General features: G+C 37.7%; 1 protein-coding gene across 1 annotated transcript; it reads right to left on the bottom strand.

The window, feature by feature from the left end:
- Positions 1–1,547: 1,547 nt before the first annotated feature.
- Positions 1,548–18,494, bottom strand: hpn (hepsin; the record flags this gene model as incomplete). Its single annotated transcript, XM_079240147.1, has 12 exons — positions 1,548–1,592; positions 2,207–2,371; positions 2,480–2,622; positions 4,014–4,109; positions 5,787–5,977; positions 6,189–6,354; positions 7,036–7,076; positions 7,454–7,573; positions 8,629–8,758; positions 8,942–8,983; positions 9,173–9,280; positions 18,458–18,494. The coding sequence occupies 12 exons, from the start codon at positions 18,492–18,494 to the stop codon at positions 1,548–1,550; spliced, it is 1,284 nt and encodes a 427-aa protein (XP_079096273.1).
- Positions 18,495–19,536: the final 1,042 nt, after the last annotated feature.

Raw genomic sequence — 19,536 nt, forward strand, 5'->3', positions numbered from 1 at the left:
GAGCTGTCCAGGGTGTACCCTGCCTGTCGCCCAAAGCCAGCTGGGATAGGCTCCAGCTTCCCCGCGACCCTGAATTGGAATAAGCGGTTCAGAAAATGAATGAATGAATGAATGAATGAATATATATATATATATATATATATATATATATATATATATACACATATATATGTGAGTGTGTGTGTGTGTGTGTGTGTCCATGAGCCTGTCTCTAACCAGTCTGTTGCAGTACTGGTTTAGTTATTCCATAACTCTTCCTCCCTGAAACCGAAGAGCAGAAATGATGTGACGGTGAGCAGAAATACTAATGGATTTTTGTAAAGTAGTTCCTACATGTCACTGTTTCTGTTCACCATTTCGTTTGGCTCCAGCTTCCTTGCGACCTTTAATCGGACTGAGCGGTTAGGATAATGTATGAATGAACTTTTATTCTGTGGCTTTTGTTTTTTTTTTTTTTTTTTAATAAAAGGGAAAATAAATTAGAGTATACCCACTTCTTGAAGGACCACTACACCACTGCACGTAGTATGTCTGAAATAAAAATGAACACAAACAAGATTTTAACTAATATTTACAACAGCAAAATACAGATTGGAATATAGGACAGACCATCAGTTTAAGATGGATTAGCTACTGTATATAAGATACGATGCATCATGTGTGGATAATTATATTCTACTGCATATAAAAACATTTTTGCCTCACACAAGCAAGAATTTGTCTTTACAGTAAAAAGTCATTCTTACCGTATTGTAAGTTAGAAAATTAAACCTCTAATAATATATATTTTTTATTATTAGAGATTATTATTTATTTGAACAAAATCAGAAAAAACCTACAAAGCATCATACAGCAGCACCATGTGATCCTTTAGAGAAAAGCCACAGGAAATTGCTGAAACATGAGAAACTAAAAGGAACACAGACCTTAATTGCTCAACTGTCTTACCAAAAGGAAACTTTGTGTAATATGTTTTTTTTTTTCCCATATTTCACATTGTTGGCTTGGGTTTTTCCGCCTGTGCTTGTGTACTTCAGGTGGTGGAGCTGAGCTTGGTCTGCATGAAGTCCAGCATTAAAGAAAGTAAATCATTCGAAGTGAGTGGGTAAAAAATAAAAAATAAAAATTTTTTTTAATTTCAAATTATTTCCAGACATTTTCTCAAAAACTTCAGATATACATTGTAATTGTAACGTTTAGCTCAGGAGTTACAATAGTTATTTCTAACTCAACAGGAGACCTGAGGATATGGTTAAAATTAATCTTTGCACAAGTAAAGCTCGTCCGGTGTTTTTATATGTTTTCACTGTTTGGACATTAATATTTATTTGTATTTCATAATAAAAATGTTCACTTAAATGAAGAGTTTCAAGTTCATGTGTTGTTAGTGTTTGTTAGTGTTCATAAATGTTAAGATGAGAACAGACAGTTGAAGCCATTAAAGAGGCAGAAATCACAGCTTTTCATCCTTCTGTCAAACTGTCACAGCATCACCGACAGGAACTGAACATGCTGCCATCCAAGAGCACGAACATGGTGAAGGCATTTCATGTCCGTGCTAGCTTGTGGACACCAGGTGAGTTCTGATAGTTCTGGAGAAAGAAATGAAAAGTTTTATTGTAAGACTAGAAGAAATAAATATGCCTGAGTAAAACAAATTAATGTCCTGATCTGACTGAAGAATCTTTAGTCTTTGCCTACATGTCCTGCTACTCTGTCAGACGTGGTTCTTAGCAGCTAAATGTCACATTAGCTCATCATTTACAATTTTCTTCCTCGGTCTGAATACTTCAGGTCTTCCAATCACTGCCACATCTTCCTCTGTCCTCTGCTTGTTTGTTATTGCGTTAACCAAGATTTTCTTTGTCAGTTGCTCTTTAATCTAAGTTTTTGCTGTCTTGTGTTGGTTCAAATGCTTTTTCCTGCGACTATGTTCTGTATTTCTCTAAATAAAACTTATTTCCTTAGTTTGCCCGCTGTTGGTTCTGCATTTGCATCCTTCTGCTTTACTTTACATAGATTTTTGCAGTAACAAATGTCAATTTGGCTTCATGTAAATTCTTGCTCGAATATCATTTTCTTGCTGTAGGTCTTAACAGTGTAAATGTTTTGAACATCTTTTATTCGTATATGTTAGCTGTAGTAATCATTGGCACAATAAAATAATGGAAAAACGCAAACAAACTGCAAGTGCACAGACTCTCACCCTCATGGCTGTAGATATCCAGGGCAGAAATCGTGACACTCTGGTGTAGACGCCTGGTTTCTTGGGCATGGCACAGCCCGTCCCCCAGCTCACCACTCCAAGCAAACGATAACGGTTGGCCTTGGACAGGCAGTCAGCGGCCACAAAAGGACCGCCACTGTCTCCCTAAATCGGCAGAGTTTTCATCATACACAAGAAAATATTAGTAAAACTCCAAAACATATAAACTATTTAATTTTTGTGCCGAAGTCATAAACATGAACAACTTCTGACCTGACAGGCATCAATGCCTCCTTTCTCGTAGCCAGCACAGAACATACTGGTGGTGATCTGGTTGTCATAGTAATCAGGAGCGTTACAGACAGCATCACTGATGATGGGGACGTTTGCTTCCTGGAGGACATCCGCTAAATGAGCTGAGAGTGTGTTGGATCAAAAAGAATCACAATGAAACACTCAAAGGGCTTTAGCTTTGTTGTATCAGTATGAATCAGCTGCTATAGCTGCTTAGAAACAGTGACTCAGCCAAACTACCGACACATTGCCATGTATGGTTATATTGTTTAAAGACAACCTGACATGAACATTTCCACTGATTGTGTTATAGTTAATTTCCGATTAAATCATTCTCAACACCCATTTTAACTTGAAACACTCTGAATATTAGACAGTAAAGGAAAGCTTTGAGAATATTGTTTGAGAATATTTGGGGGAAATCTTCTGGATAATTGCGTTATTTATATATATTAAAAAAAAAAAAAAAAAAAAAAAAAAAAAAAAAAGCTCTTCCCTCGACTATCCTTCCCATCTTCTCACAGTGGGGGAGATGGCTATTCATCTCAAGCTTGGGTCCTCTACAAGAGTCCTGGCAGCTTGAGGGTCCAACACAGTATCTTAGCTGTTCCTAGGACTGGACGGAAATGTTGAATGATGTTTCTCCGGGTATCTGTTGGAGCCACTTCTCCAGTGTGGGGGGCACGGCCCCCAGTGCTCCCATCACCATGGGTCCATTGTTGCTTTCACCCTCCAGGCCTTCTCCAGTTCTTCCTTGAGGCCTTGGTACTTCTCCAGTTTCTCATTCTCCTTTTTCCTGACATTTCCATCATTGGGGATGGATACATCGATCACTACGGCTTTGGTTTTCTGTGGAGGTCTGCTATCTGTGTGGGTTTTTGGTTGGTTTTTTTTTTTTTCTTTTGTACTTAAAACAAACACGATACTTTTGTAATAATTTAACAACTCACAAGTACTTTTGTTTTACTTTCCAGCTTACTGACCTAAAAGGTCACTGGAAGAGGAACAGGTTTTCCTGCTGCTTATCCATGATCACCATGTCCGTCAATTAGTCACCACCATTTTGTTAGCCTAAATCTGGAAGTCCTACAGGATCTTCACCTTTTCATTGTTCACCACCTCGGAAAGTGATTCCCATTATAATTTAGGGATCTTCAGACCATATTCTGCCTGGATGTTCCTGTATATTATTATTATTATTCATCATTTATAATCGGTGGGTCTTTCCAGAGGTTTCCCCCCTCAAATAATTTTTTTGGGAGATTTATTCCTTTGCACGTGACAACTAGTAATAGATCCTTTGTTCCTGTTAGTGCAAATCTTTCACTTTTAAAATGATCACTCTTCATGGAAAACGTGACAACATGCAAAATCCAGGAACTGTGATGTAAATAGGAAACCAACAAACTAAAAAGAAAGTATTCGTTTCAGCAAAAATGTCATCACCAAAAAGACAGAAATGAAATAAAAGTAATAAAAATTACTGATTGTTTATAATGAAATATGGACTCACCATAATATCCTACATTTCCCCAGCCTGTCACTGTTCCCATCTGTCCATCTATGAGTCGTTGTCCATAAGCTGGCAGGCAGACAGGCTGGATGTATTCTGTAAACACATGATGAATGAATCAGAACGGATATAACAATAAATCCATTCATTTAATGAACACAAAAGATAGCATGCTTTACCATATTTTGTTAATTCATTATTTGCCTAATATACCCATCACACAATCACCACAAGCATTGCCTTAAACGTGCAACACCACAAACAGAAAAACACCAACGGTTTTTTTTTTGTTTTGTTTTTTGTGTCTTGTCCAGCATTCAAGCAAGCAGAATGATGGTCTGGATGCTGTGTTCTGCTGAGTGAATACACTTTGCCAAGGGGAGCGTTACTGGTCACCCTAGTTTAACAACATGAGCAGGAAAATAGATGATGGCTTCCACTCTGAAATCTGAACTTGTAAAACTGGGAGCATAGCATCTGAAAAATAAGCAAATAAAACAAAAAAAAAAAAAAAACAGCCTGAAAGCCAGTAGAATGAAATCCTAAACTTCTGAATACAATCAGCTGATTAATGCATTACATGTCAGGCTGTTGATGTTTTCTACATTCTTATGCAGCTCAGTTTATCTTAATTTATCACAATTAACTTTTACCGCTTCAACAAATCCAGTACTTTGTCTAAGGTGAGACTGCCTGCTGTCATTCTCCCTACATTTCATAAAAATGTTCCTCTCTTAATGTCTACCATCACCACCGCCAGGCTGCATACCTGCTGTAAGAAGGAAACTCTCCTCTGATGTCAGATCATGACAAACAGTGGTTGTGCACTTTTTTATGTGTCTCAAGTAAAGATGCACAGATATATCCACCAGACAAATGCATTAGGCCATGCAAGCATCTAAATTAAAACACTTGAATAAATTTGTGCTCATTTGGAATAACTTTATATTGTTCTGTACTTTTTTCTTTTTTATGAAGCATGTTGACATTTCTAGAGAAAGGATGAGCGAAATGGCTGGTATTTACTGTCAGCACAATTATAATCCTTAACATCAGTATTAGTGTTAGTCCTGTGATGGGTTGGGCTGATTATGTTTGTTGCCCAGTCAGCTGGTGTAGTTTCTGTTCCCCGACAACACTGAACGAGATAAATATTGTGGTAGATTACCTGAGTTTTTAGTTATTACCTGACTGCTGTTTATTTGCTGACTTTCATCTTTCTGTGTTGCTTAAATGGCTCTAAATTTAGTTTTGTCAGCTTTTTGTATAAAATGAACTGCAGTGCATTTGATTCCTGCTCTCAGATTTAAAATAATAAAAGAACAGACTTTGCTCTGCTCTTTTTTTGTAGTTACACATGTCAAACACTAGATGTCAGAAATGATCCATATTGATTAGTACCAAATCACTGCTGTTGTCCTGTCTGGGCTCTTGGTCTATTAAAATCAGAGGCAGACAACTCCAGTTTTTTAAAGCCACAGTCCTGTAGGTTTTAGGTGGTTCCCTGCTGTTACACATCATGTTAAAAATAAATTGATCCAACAGCTTATTAACTTCTTTTCTGTGACTCATTAATTTGCACAAATGTGTAAAAACAGGGAAACTTCTAAAACTTTCAGGACTGTTGCTATCGAGCACCGGAGTAGCCTGTCTCTGGATTATATATTTACAGCACACTGCAGAGATAAAGAGTAACCACATGCACGTGCACAGACATTTCGTGTTATTTAAAAACACGTAACAGCATACTATCTGTCCCACTGTATGTCCTACCGTTAAAAGTGAGAGGCTGGGTAAGGGCCAGAACAGCAATGTCCCTGCTGTTGTCATCAATATTGGGGTCTACAAAGGGAAGGTAGCTGCTGTGGTAAACAATGGTCTTCACCTCCACCACATTAGCGTTGACTGGTTTATTGTAGATGGAGCCCAGCAGTACACGCCAGTGACTGACAAATCGATAACGCCTGGCATGATAGAAGTAGAAAAAAGGAGACATTGGGAAGTTACATAAAAGTTAGAACAATGATTTCCTAATTACAGAAACCTAAACTTTGCTTAAAATACGTCCTCATAAAGTCAATAATTCATTCATAAGAAATCACATTTTTCCTGTCAGTGGTGTTAGGGTTAAGGTTACAGCTGATGGATAACTTATCCGTCAGCTGCATCACTCACTCTGGAAAGCAGTGAGCTGCAGAGACAATCCATCGATTTGAGATGATCGATCCTCCACATTGATGAACACCATCATACTGTAAGCTGACCTGCCATGGCCAGCTACCCTGCCTTGCATCCACACCTCCTACTATACGGTCTGCTGCAAAACTGCGTCTGCCACAGTCTGCCGAGGAAAGAGAGGACAAAAAGAATATATACATATGAAAAAATAAGCTAAAATGTTTATTTAACAAAAATAATCTGAAAGTTACATTGTGTCTACAGAGAGACAAAGAAAGCAAAAAAATACACGTATGAACAATGAGCACGAGCTGAGGGAAATAAACGCTCAAAGAAGTAAAATGTGGACTCCTATTTGTAGTATTGACCTTGTTGTTGTTGTTGGAGAACCATGAATACTATGAATCACTTGTTACTGTATGGATGTAGGTTTTATCTATTTAGTTTAATGTGGATATCATTTTGTAGGTAACATATTGAGTATTAATTTAAAAATCCTTGTTTTAATATGCAAACATAAGAAGTTCTTCAAGATTATGGACATCTTATGACCTGCAAGGATGCAAAGGAAATCTCTGTTTGATATTTTGATTTTGTGTTTTCTTTTGTTTCTTGCTTTCTTTTATTATGTTTGAACAATTGAGTGAGAATCTACCAGGAGAAAGATACAGGATACAAATTAAACATCACACAGAAAGAATAAAATGTACAAGTAATGATGTGTATTTCTAGGAAAGTTTACAATCCAGAGTACAGACAAAACCTGCAGAGCGGTGTACGGTATCGACACAGTATAAAGTGTGCCAGTGTGTCAGACAGAATGAAGGCAGATCTGATATCTTACCCTGGCACAGCAGTGTGAGAACTTCCCTGCTCTCACAGTCACTGAAACAAAGACAGACAGAGTTAGCAATAGCCTTTCTGAGGAACGAAAAACATCCAAATTGAAGTCAGCGTTCAGCCTTCATCAACGTTAACCGAGTCGGCGAGTGAAAGCAGACTAGAAGAGCATCAGAAATGAAGGTGCAGGACAGGGGCAAGCAAGCACAGTCCTAGAGAGACACAGTCCAGCAAGTTTTTGAGGTTTCCATTTTACCAAACACCTGCTTTAAATAAACCAGTCAGTGTGCAGAGCATGATAAGCTGCTGGATCCATTTCATTTGAATCAGGTGTGTTAGCTGCAGGACTGCAGCTCTCTAGGACTGTCCCCTGGCTGGCATAAGACACAGATGAGGGGATAAACCACCCTGATGTTAGTTACCATGGAAACAGCGAGTCCTTGATTTTCTTGCCATAGCTAAGCTCTTCCTGTCGGACACAGAAGAATTCACCACCATCACCGCTGGCCTCTGGCACTGATGTGACTGAGTAGTTTACCACACTGGAACACACATACACACACTTTAGCCACATATAATGCTGTGTTAATCAGATTCCCAGTTGTTACTAAGTTTTTGATGACAGTTATTCATGTCCACAATGAGTCAACCTGTATATACTGAGGTTGTTCCTCCAGTTTAGCACAACACTGTGCATACATTATACCTTCTCTTGATGGCTTGGCAGAGAATAACTGCATTTTAATATTTATTAGTTAGGCTATTGTCATGATATGATATTTTGTGTTTCTCTTTAGTTCTGGTTTCCTGTTTTGGTTTATAGTTTTCCTTGTTTAGTTCCCTCATGTCTAGGTTCCTGTTAATTAGTTCACCTGGTTTGATTTTCTGATTCATTTCACCTGTCTCCAGTTATTTCCTCTGTGTATTTGTACCCCTTGGTTTGTGTTCTCAGCTGCTGGATCATTGTGTTAGTTTAGTTGCATATCTAGTTTCTCATCCCTGGGTGTGTTAGCTTCCTGAGTTCTTCTGCTCGGATTAAAACAGTCTTGATCCTGTGTCCCAGGCTCTTGTCTCTGCATTAGGGTGCACACCACAGCACCCACCCCATAACAGCTATATAGATTTTATTTGTATTTATTTAATTTTTTTATATTTTCTTTATACATTGTAGCTGCTATGTAAAAGACGCTGCCAAACAGAATCTTGTTATATTCTCGTATAATGACAATAAAGCTTCTTCTTCTAAATATTTGGTTGGTGCAAATAATGGTAGAAAAACTCTGGTAAAGAACAAAAAAACATGGATATTCCTGACACTATTTTTTTTACTTTATAATGTCACAATTTGTACAAGTTCTCAAAAAACTGATTGTACCCCAAGTAAGAGCCAATGCTATTGAACATGTTTTGCTAATAATGTGACTACATGCAGTTAAATCTATGCAATGATGAAAATACTGTGTAAATGTTGACAGGTCCAAACAACCAAAATAAGACCAACAACAATGTTACTAGATGAGCTGTGAACTTTGTTCAGGCTCATGCTTGTGAAGACTAATGCAAAAATATTAGGATTTAAAAACCAACATTGTCTCACCTGACAAATCCAACTTCTTCACAGCTGATGCTAGCTAGAAGCTCATTGGCTGAGGAGGAACACACCTGACGCCACCTCTTCTGGGCAGAGTCGAACACTCTGAGACGCTGGTCAGGTGAATTTACCTGGACTTTATAGAGACACACAGACAACTGTTATCAAAAAAAACAAATAACAGCACAAACTTCTAGAGGATCATTTGAGTTTGCATTTTTCATTATTTTAAATAAGAACCAACACATCTGCAAGAAAGCAAATGAAAATCCGGTACAAGATCACCAATATGAAACCATCAGGGTGTCCTCAAACTCACCATCATAGAGTCCTGTGTCTTCCTCCATCGTGCAATATGTAACTAAAGACATGTAATAAAATTAACAATTCAGTGAAATGTGTGACAGCAAATTATAGTAGACTTTTTCATTACTGGACAGCGTGACATTTAGCATAAATGTTTAAAAACATCCAAAGCAACAAATAACGGTCACTACATTTGACAAAATGATGTATTTATACTGTATGTGGGGAAGTGATGTATTCTGACCTACGGCCCAAACAGCTGCTCCAATGGCTCCAAGGGTCATCAGTGTTACACATACCATTATCACCCGCCAGGGGGTCAGCACACAGGTCAAAGAGATGCCTCTGCTCCCTACACACATGCACACTCTGTGTCATTATCATAGTATCATATGTGCAGGCAACTGTCAGAAAGGATGTGCATTTAAACAATTTGCAACATACATGTACAAAAGACTAAACCTTCAAAAATCATCAAAAATTAGGAATTTAGTTGCTGACATTTAAATATAATTTTTCACACATTTGGCAGAGTAATAATACAAAAGTTCAGACCAATGTTTGATTTGATCTTTATAAACAGCAGTGAAAAGACTGTTTTTAGCTCACTGACCCAAAGTGAAGAGGTACACAGCTCATTTTCTGGCATGGACTGTAAAGTACAAATTACTCTGATTTGATCAATAGTCTAAAGTCTAGCATTTCTCCACAAAGCAAGGACAAACTCTTAAAACTGGGATATAGTGCACATTTGGTTTATAAGTGTGATGTTTTTCTCAGTGTGACACTTTCTGCCAAGATATGGTTGCTTTGAGGGGAGTTTCTAAACTTAACAAAGATGTTTAATGTACCGAGCAACACTTATATTTTATTCCTCCTTGTTCTCTCACCAATAGAAAATAAATGAGTAAAAGTAATGTGTGACCTGACAGTCTCCCATGAACATCATTTTATCAGTCAGCACAGGTCCGCTCTTCTGTTTCCTACCTTCATCCATTTACTCCAGTGATCATTAAGATTAGAGCAACAGCACAGACAATAGCCGGAGACCACCTCCCAATCATTAAATCATAGCTATAAATCTTGGGTTTAGTAGCCATGCTCTGTCTCCATCACTGTGCTGGCTGAATCGCCTTGATTTTCTAGTATAGGACAGAACAGACACTTGGACTTGTTCATTTTTCTTCAAGTCAATGAAAATCATCGTTTGATTGACTTGAATCTCCCCTCCTCCTGCTCTCTACACTCAGACACACATACACAATGCGTACAGGATGCAAGGATGAAGAGAAAGTAGCCAAGGCAACAGACATTAACCAAAATTAGGTGGTGTGGTGGTTAGCACTGTGGCCTCACAGCTAGAGGTCACTGGTTTGATCCTCAGCTGGAGGGAGGTTTGAATGGTGGTCTTTCTTTGGGGATTTTGCATGTTCTCCCTGTGTATGTGTGGGTTCTATGGCTTCTTCCCACAGTCTAAAGACATGTATGTTAGGTTGACTGGTTACTCTAAATTGTCCCTAGGAGTGAGTGTGTGGTTGTTTGTCTGTTTGTGTTGGCCCTGCAGTGAACTGGCGACCTGTCCAGGGTGTACCCTGCCTTTTGCCCAAAGACTGCTGGGAAAGGCTCCAGCTTCCCCGCGACCCTTCATTAGACTAAGCGGTTACAGAAAATGAAAGAATGAACTTTGAACCAGAGCCTGTCAAGTATGATGTGGCACTGCTATCTGTCTTCTCCACCACATAACAACAATAATATTTTATCTGATAAGCATTTATCTGTGTTTACAAAATATATGTAAAGGTGTGGAAATAAGAGCCAAAGGGGTCATTCAACTCGAAGGCTGTGTCATATGCATTTCTTTATGAGGGTATGTACAGGAAGAGCAAAATACCTTGTTACTAAGTGAAAATCCTAACATTAGCGTCATCATAGTTTAAGGCACAGGATTAAAAGGTGTGAAAAAAGTAGCATTTTTCAGTAAATTACGATACGGACTGTAAAAGTCACTAGATGAAAGTCAGGCAGCCGAATACTAACATGCACAATGGCATTGTCCACGCCCTGCCACAGGGAAAGCTGTCAGTTTCATCTTTTGTGATTGATTAAAACACTATGTTTCATAGATATTGAGGTTAAGTAAAGTCAAGTTATTAAAAAACCCTTTTAAGGCAGATTCGGTGTTCAGTCATTGGTAATGAGGATGTTTTTGGTAATCAAAAATAACATCAGCAAATCTTCTCCCTATTTTTTAAGGCAAATTTGGGCTGATACTCTTTATAATTCTGCTTTCCTACAGTATCGTAATATCTTCATCTCCCTGTCTGTCATAGTATGTGTCATCTTGTGTTTTCTAAGTTCTGGATTCCTGTTTTATTCTGTAGTTTATTCCTGTTTAGTTTAGTCTGCTCACTAGTTTCACCTGGACTCAATCTATTCATTACATCTGTGTCTTGTTCAGTCTTTGTCTTTATTTATAGCCTCTGTTTCAGTTCTGTGTTGCTGGATCATTACTGTGTTTACTTGTGTTCCTCTTGTGTTCAGTTCAGTTAGCCCCCCGAATTCACTTGTCTTTAGCGCTGTTATTTGTAGAAATAAACCTCCTGCCTTTGCATCCCTGGCTCCTGTTCTCTGCATTTGGGTCCACACCTCCACCACCTCTGCCGTGACACTGTCATTACTTTCCAATAAACCTTTTGCCTATTTTCTGTGCCAGGCAGAACATCTTGTTATTTATATGTAATGGTAATATATCTAAAGTGTATGACATCAAATACATTGTTTAAATAAATAAATAAATAAATATCCATGAACTGTATACTAGACAGCCACAACCAGCACACCCCCACTGTTATGTCTTTTTTTGTCTTTTTTTTTTTGTTGTTGTTGTTGTTGTTTAACTTTGTTTTTTGTTAGTTTTGCTTTTTTGGTTTTATAACTTTGAATTTATATTCATGTGAAAATGGAGTTGGAGTTAAAAGATGCAAATTTGTGTACAAAATGTCAACAAAAATTACAGTGTAATTAAAAGACTCAAGACAGGAGCAGAAATTTGCCATTTAGCATAACAATGAATTTAAGTGTACTTAAGAGAAAAAGGGAACGCAAGTGGTTTTAAGAGGACACATTTTATTTCTTGGAACAGTCTTATTAGAGATCATCCTGTGGTATGACCTAAAAACTGCTGTATGCCAGTAGAACGCTTCAGGCTTGAAGGAGCTGACACCTTTTCGAATAAAGGACAAAAATCCCAGTCGCTTGATGTGCCAAACTTGAAGGCGTTACCTTAAAAATGTATAGTTGTAAAAGTTAAAAACTGAACTTAAAACTTGACTTAAATCTTGCATAAACAAAAATATACTTCCATTGATGATTTGCTCCCACGTAGTTGTGTCTCTGATGTTATTTATGTTAATCTTATTGCCGAAAGGTGCAAACGCGCTTCACATATAAAAACACCCTGCATATACGAAAACAACTACAGGAAAGAAAAGCTGCATATTTACTCTCACAAGGGAGGTGCTCTGGTGTTATCAACGTTTCTGTACAACGCGTACGTAGCTGATCAGCTGATCTTTTTACAATAATGTATAAAAATAAATAAATAATACCTTGATATAGTGTTTTGCCCTGACCTCACTTTACTCAAACTTCCCACCAGTATTTCTGCTCTTCTCACTATTGTCTGTCTCTTGGTGAAAACTGGAGGACAGGTGTTGTGTGGAAAAAGCACCTCTACTGTGAAAAGCACCCCCTCTCAATGAGCACAGTAACAGCATCCCACCCGTAAACGATGGGCTATCATTATTTCCTTTAAAAACTTACCAAAAGCCTGTGTAATCCTGTTGGTAAAAAGAAAATATATATCTAAAAGAGACCCCGAGCTGCCAGAACCCCACCCTCCACCCACACCGTCAACAGGCCACCAGTTCATTGGGGTGGCTGTAGCTCAGGTGGAAGAGCAGTCGTCCTTCAACTGGTAAGTTGAAGGCTTCCCCTGACTAAAATGCTGAAGTGTCCTAGGGCAAGACACTGAACTCCAAGCTGCCCCCCGATGTGCCTGTCGGGGTATGAGTGTGTTGAATGAGTGTGTGTGTAAATGGGCGAATGTGACAAGTAGTGTAAAACACTTTGAGTGGTCTGTATGACTAGAAAAGCGCTATATAAGTACAAGTCCATTTACCATTCACTGGAGCTTTGTGACTATATACAAACCATTTAAGCATTACTTTTTTTTTTCTTTTTTTTTTTACTTTTTTCTCTTTTATAAATATTCTTCCCCCTTATAAGAAGGACATTACAGGCATTTGATAAGTTCTTAAAGGTAAGAATAAAAACATGCCATCTAGAGGCGACATGCTGTTACTGCGCTCATCAAAATTGGGTGCTTTTCACAATAACCCACTGCTGCAGCCTGGAGAATGGGGTGGGGCTAGATATTTGGGTGGGGTTGGATGTCCAATGGGCAAACCCCGCCCAATATACAGCCCCGCCTCATTCTCCAGGCTGCAGCCAAGACCCTCTCGCTTTTCACAGCTGGGGTGCTTTTTTCAGCACGATGCCTGTCTTCCTGCTCGCAGAGAGAAGAAGTAGCCTACAGGTGGGAAGTTTTTCAAAGTTTTTCAAACTTCCCACCAGTAATATATACATCATGAATAATATATACGTTGATATATACATCAAGGTATATATTATTCATTTATTTATTACATTTGACCTTAATCTTGTACAATATTGCAAAAAGATCAGCTGATTTAAATTATTAACAATAAGTACAGCAGAAATTTTGAAAACATTTGGGTACCTCCGTTGTGAAAGTGAAAATGCAGCATTTCCTTCCTGCAGTTGTTTCCATTTATGAATGGTTTTCTGCTCGAAGTTAGTCAGTATATGCAGCCTGTTTTTACCTATAAAAAGGTTTTAAAGGAGTAAAATAAGAAAAATTCAAAAAAGGGGATTACTTTCTTAAGCTAGAATATAGAGTTTTTATGATTATATGTCTATTTTCTGTTTACCACATTGCATGAAACCATCAAAGACCATAGACTTTCTTCTAGGTGGTGACTGGATTTGCATAGAAGTAGGAATGTTCTCTTTTGCAACAAGGAAAACATTTACATGGGTGGTTTCCTGTCCCCATCTGTTAAGCATTTCTTTTTACTACTTTCTCACAGTTAAAAGGAAAAAATCTATAAAAAGTCATTTTAAAAACTCCAGCAAAATCAGACAGGAGGCCATTTAGCACATACTTAGTCCAGATGTAAAACAAATGTTTTTCTCTGTGATTTTGATGCCTGCACCTCAGGCTGCTGAAAAAAGCTATTTAAGTAGTTACAAAAGAAACAGTGTAAAACAGTGGCACCAGTTTCCCCCATATTTGTTGAATTTCTGTCTTGCTATCAGGATACATGATGTAGACCTGCTAGCCCGGTGACTTCACCTCTAACTTCAAACACCTCTTCCTTCCCACCACACCACAGGGTCTGCTTGTTTCACTGTACATCCACAATGACAGCATCTCCCTACAATCATCTCATCTTTTACCTTTTTCTGTAGCAAACTCTTCGCTAAATCCAGCCTCCTCTTTAAGCCTCAAATCTACTCATTCAGTGTAATAATGGTGTTTTTTTTTCAATAATCTTTATTAGCCTCTTATTGTTTATGATAGACTATACATCACATTTTAGAAAATATAGCCGATGTGATTTTGTGTTTTTGCAGAAATCTGTAAAAACACAAACTAGAAAAAGTGTATTTGCACATGTGTGAACCGGACAGACATCAAATGGACAACTAAAGAGAGTGGACAATAGTAGCAGTGCCCTTCACCTCGCCACTGTTATCTACCTTTAATTCAGAATACAACTTTACATTGGCCCCACATTCAACACAGCCATGTTAAATTTCTCCAGCAGTGTTAATTAAAAGCCAGACTTTGATAATGAAATTTATATTTATATATATATATATATATATATATATATATATATATATATATATATATATATATATATATATATATATATATATATATATATATATATATATATATATATATATTAATTTCATTATCAAAGTCTTGTGCTTTTAGTGTTTAATGTCAGTGATGAGATGCACACTGACATGATGGTTATCAAGAAGATTCCATTTTTGTACATACATCCTTCCTGTGTATAGATTTTATGCTCTCTCTATGCACACACTTGTGTTCTCTGTGGTGTAATACCTTTTTTGTACAGTCTGAAAACATGCATGTTTGGTTGATAATACAGAAGTATTCCTTACAAATAAGATTTAGTGTTTTTTTTTTTTTATCTTGTATCAGTTTTAGTTTCAGTTATTTTTGTCCTCAGTGGGAAAGAGCTAATATAATAACCAAAAGTAGTGAATACAGTGAGTAACCAGTGTTGGTTATCTGATGCACATATTACCACCAACAGACTCAAAATCTCAAGCTGTTATGTCATGAGAATATCTTTTGCTGAATATACCAGCAAGCTTTCCTCCATACCATTACCTCAGCACACACTTACAGTAAGCTATCTGTGATACCCTCCTCCCTCCTCTTGTTCCAAAAGTTGTTTTCTGTCTGTACTGTTCTCTTCGCCTGCACTGTACTCTCTCCAATCACATGGAAAGTCAAAACAAGCAATCCTTTGTGTCCCCTACCTGAAACCCTTCCCTCCTTGAGTGTGTGTGTGGTGTGTTTTGTCTTTTCTTTGGTGCATTGCAAGGCAGGATTCTTTTTGAATAATTGTGGTAAGACATTCAAATGAACACTCTGCATTTGAAAAAGTAAGTTAATTGTTTGGCGATTAAGTATTTATATCATCTTTGTTAGAAACCTTACACAGTGAAGATTTTATAGAAACCTTAAAGTCACAGCTTGGTTTGTAAAAATGTCAGAAAATGATGGAAACTACAGTAAAGTAAATATATATATATATATATATATATATATATATATATATATATATATATATATATATATATATATATATATATAAAGAGTTCCTCTTTAGGAAAAGATGATTGCGAGACAAATAAAGTAGCAGCAGCTGAGCTAACCAACACCACACCATGCGGCATTTTGGCTAAGTCATCATTTACTGCGTGTGACTAATCAGCAGATGTACTGATCATACATGTATTGGGGGTGATTTCTGTCTACTCCAGTAACAAGTTTGTCTGTGGGATCTTGGGAGGGAAACTCTTGTTTACTATGACATCTCCACCCACCCCTTCCACTGACTTTAGTAACCCACTACTGCTTGAGAAGAAGCAGCGGTGCACCACATAAAATACACAGCAGTCCTCTGCCACGTCCAATAAAACTGAGAAACATAAGAAAACTATTTTACGAAATTAAAAAAACATCTTTTTGTTGTCCACAGCCACTCCTCCTCTGTTAAATATACTCCATCTAAAATTAACTTTTGTCTGTAGATTTTTTTTATTCAGGGATTTACTTCCTCATAAACAAAAATAAAAGTTTGCCTAAATATTTATGAAGCTGAACTCTTCTAAATGACTTTGGTAAAACTACTCTTTAAGGAAACACAAAAGGCTTTTCTGTCAGTCAACCAGGTTGAAATGTTTTATATTAACCTGAAGCACTTATTAAAGACCATTTTAGAAGCATTTATGCATTTAATCAAATAATTTTTGTTAAAGTTTTTTTTTTTTTTTTGTAATTTCTTTATAGGTGTTTTAACCATCACAAAATCTTCATCAGCAGTCAGTTTACACAGTTATAACGGGGATGGATGTGTTATTTGAAGTCAGCCAATGGTGTACAATGTTTACTTGTAAGTTTGACAAAAAAAATGTTTCACATGTCTTGGTTGAAGTTTCCTCTTCATGCTTCAGGGTAATTCACCACATCTCCTAATTTTTTAGTTTTCTCCATTTAGCATCTCTCACATTCCCACTTTTGGAATCGGTATAAAAAATAAGATTATTATAAATAAGCCCATCAAAACCAGGTTCTGAGCTGGATTCAACATGAGTTAGATCCTATTTCAAAAGGTATTTCATGATGGAAAATGAGGAATTCTCCTCTTTAAGCCAGTTTAAAGCCGATGTAGGTGTGTTACACTAAAGAGTGGGGTTGAGCAAAGAGGATAATACAGGGAAAACCTCACACACACACACACAAACACACAGAGTTAAGGCCACAGCACAAGTTTTGACTCACTGATGTTAGCATGGCAAAAGAGCAAAAATAAAACACACTAATGCTTTGTAATAGAGATGTATAACTCCAAGTGACAACAGTGCATGTCTGTGTTTGTGTTTCTCTCCTTCACTTGTTCACATATCTGTAGTGTGTAAGCATGTCATAGTTAAGGTAAACAATAGGTGGTGAGTGACTTGATCTGAACTCAGACATAAACAAAACAAGCCACACCATATGTGCCACTCCTAACTGACTGTTCTTTTCCTCTAATTATACACACCAACAACCCAACGTGAGTCAATGGGTGGACTGTTTTCAGACATGCAACACAAACCAAATGTCTGGCTGACCATGTTCAGACGCAAAGTAAATCACAGCAAAGACACAAGGACCTTGCAGACAAGAACAGCGGAATATGTGGAAATGATCTTTCTGCTGAAGACAATATCACCAGTGGAGAAACCACCGGCTTCATTGTGCTGGTACTTCATTTCTTTCTAATATAAGGTATTTCTGAGTATTCTAAGTATTTTAGTAGATTTATGTTGTAATAACAGCTGATGAGTGTACGGGCTCCGATATGAAGGCTGTCACCTAGACATGGGGAAATACTGTCTGATTAATTCATAAGGTCAACACAGGATTTCAGAACAGTCTGTAAATGTACAACATGTTTCTGTGCACACAACCAACAGAGATTACCAGTTCATAAGGACAAAAGTGCTTTCTAGTAAGTGATCTAAGCTTTTCTTCCATAACAGCTTCATAAAACTCATTATAAGCCTGCTGGGTGTAACAAAGCAGCAAAATATCCTGCCAATACTTGAACATCACACTGCTCTATCCGTTCCACCACAGATGAAGACAAGCATCCTTTAAAATGCTGGATTCCAGTAATGCTAATGAGACTGTGTTGGAACAGGGAAGGAAAACCTGATATTTGTAGCCACACGTTACTATGAGTTATGATGGCCTAGAGTGTTTGTTGTGGTTGCTGTAAATATGATGTTTGGTATTTCCGTTTGTAGTTATGGGGCTAAATCTATCACATCCTCCTTTTTTCTAAATCCAACTTAGTGGATGCAAAGAAATATTGCAACCAGGACGAGTACTTTATGCTGTCCAAGCTGAAAAACAAACATTAAAAATAAATCCAAGCAGAGTTGAAAATAAGTTAATGGTTAACTGTAAAATGAGCTGATGTCTTTGCATGAGTACAAAAAATAGGCAGCGTGAGCTGCAGCATGACCTGCACTGCATTTTTAATTTGTTACTGTACATTTGAGCCTGTCTGAGGGCATAAACTGGAAGAAAGAAAGCAAAAACAAGGGCGTATGTGACACGAGCACTCACCCATCTTCCCATCTGTCACAACTTTCTCAGCATACATGTCTGCACAGTAGGAAGCAGAGGGCAGCAGTAGACAATGATGAGGGTAGATTACTCTCCTCCTTCCTTCCCTCCTTAGTTAACTGGGCAGCTTTTCTGAACCCTTGGCAAACCTTTTGCCTGGTGATGTAATATTGAGCAGTTTTCAATGCACAGAAAAACAGAAAGACTCAGTTAAATGAGAAGATACAATAACTTTGCACCACACAACAAATAGTTCTTCATATTCTTAAAGCTTTCACACAAATAATAAAATAGTTTGGAAACCAAATACTTTTATTTATGTTAAATTGTTTCTAGCAAATACATCCAGAAACATGAATTATCTTGAGAAAACAAAGTGTTTTGTCAGATGTGGCACAAGTAAAATCAAATGTTTTGATCAGTGATGGATGTTCTACAATCTGATGTAAGCTTGTGTCTATTACTTTTCTGGGGCATCTCAGTACAGAACAGCTCTGTGCTGGGATGCTCCTTGGACCCACAAGTTGAGGTGTTGGGAGAGAAAAAATAATGGCTAAGCTCAAATCCATGTTGAAGGACAGTCCCCCACCCCACCGCCTCACACACCGAGTCTTCCAGGTTAACAGGAACTCCTTGGGCAGATGATTATATTTGAGCAATAAAAATGCAAATGAAAACACATCACTTTGCATTTTAATTGACTCCTAATATTTATTTCATAACAAAAAGAAACAAGCCCTCTTGAATCAACTAGTAAACTGGGTGGTGGGTTCATTTAGACCACAGGTGTCAAACTCAGGTCCTCGAGGGCCGGTATTCTGCAGGTTTTTGTTGTCTCCATGCTCCAACACACCTCACAAGTTCATAATTAGGTTGACAAGAAGCTGCTGGGTCCATTTATTTTGAATCAGCTGTGTTGAAAAGAGGGAAACAACAAAAACCTGCCGGATACCGGCCCTCGAGGACTGGAGTTTGACACCCCTGATTTAGACCATTCGAGACATGTTGCATGATGTTCAGTAACATTCATTCAGACTCATTTTTATATCTCTAAGCCAAGGACAGGGCCAGAGAGGGGG

Source organism: Telmatherina bonti (genome assembly GCF_933228915.1).
Source record: "Telmatherina bonti genome assembly, chromosome: 5".
Taxonomy (NCBI): Eukaryota; Metazoa; Chordata; class Actinopteri; order Atheriniformes; family Telmatherinidae; genus Telmatherina; species Telmatherina bonti.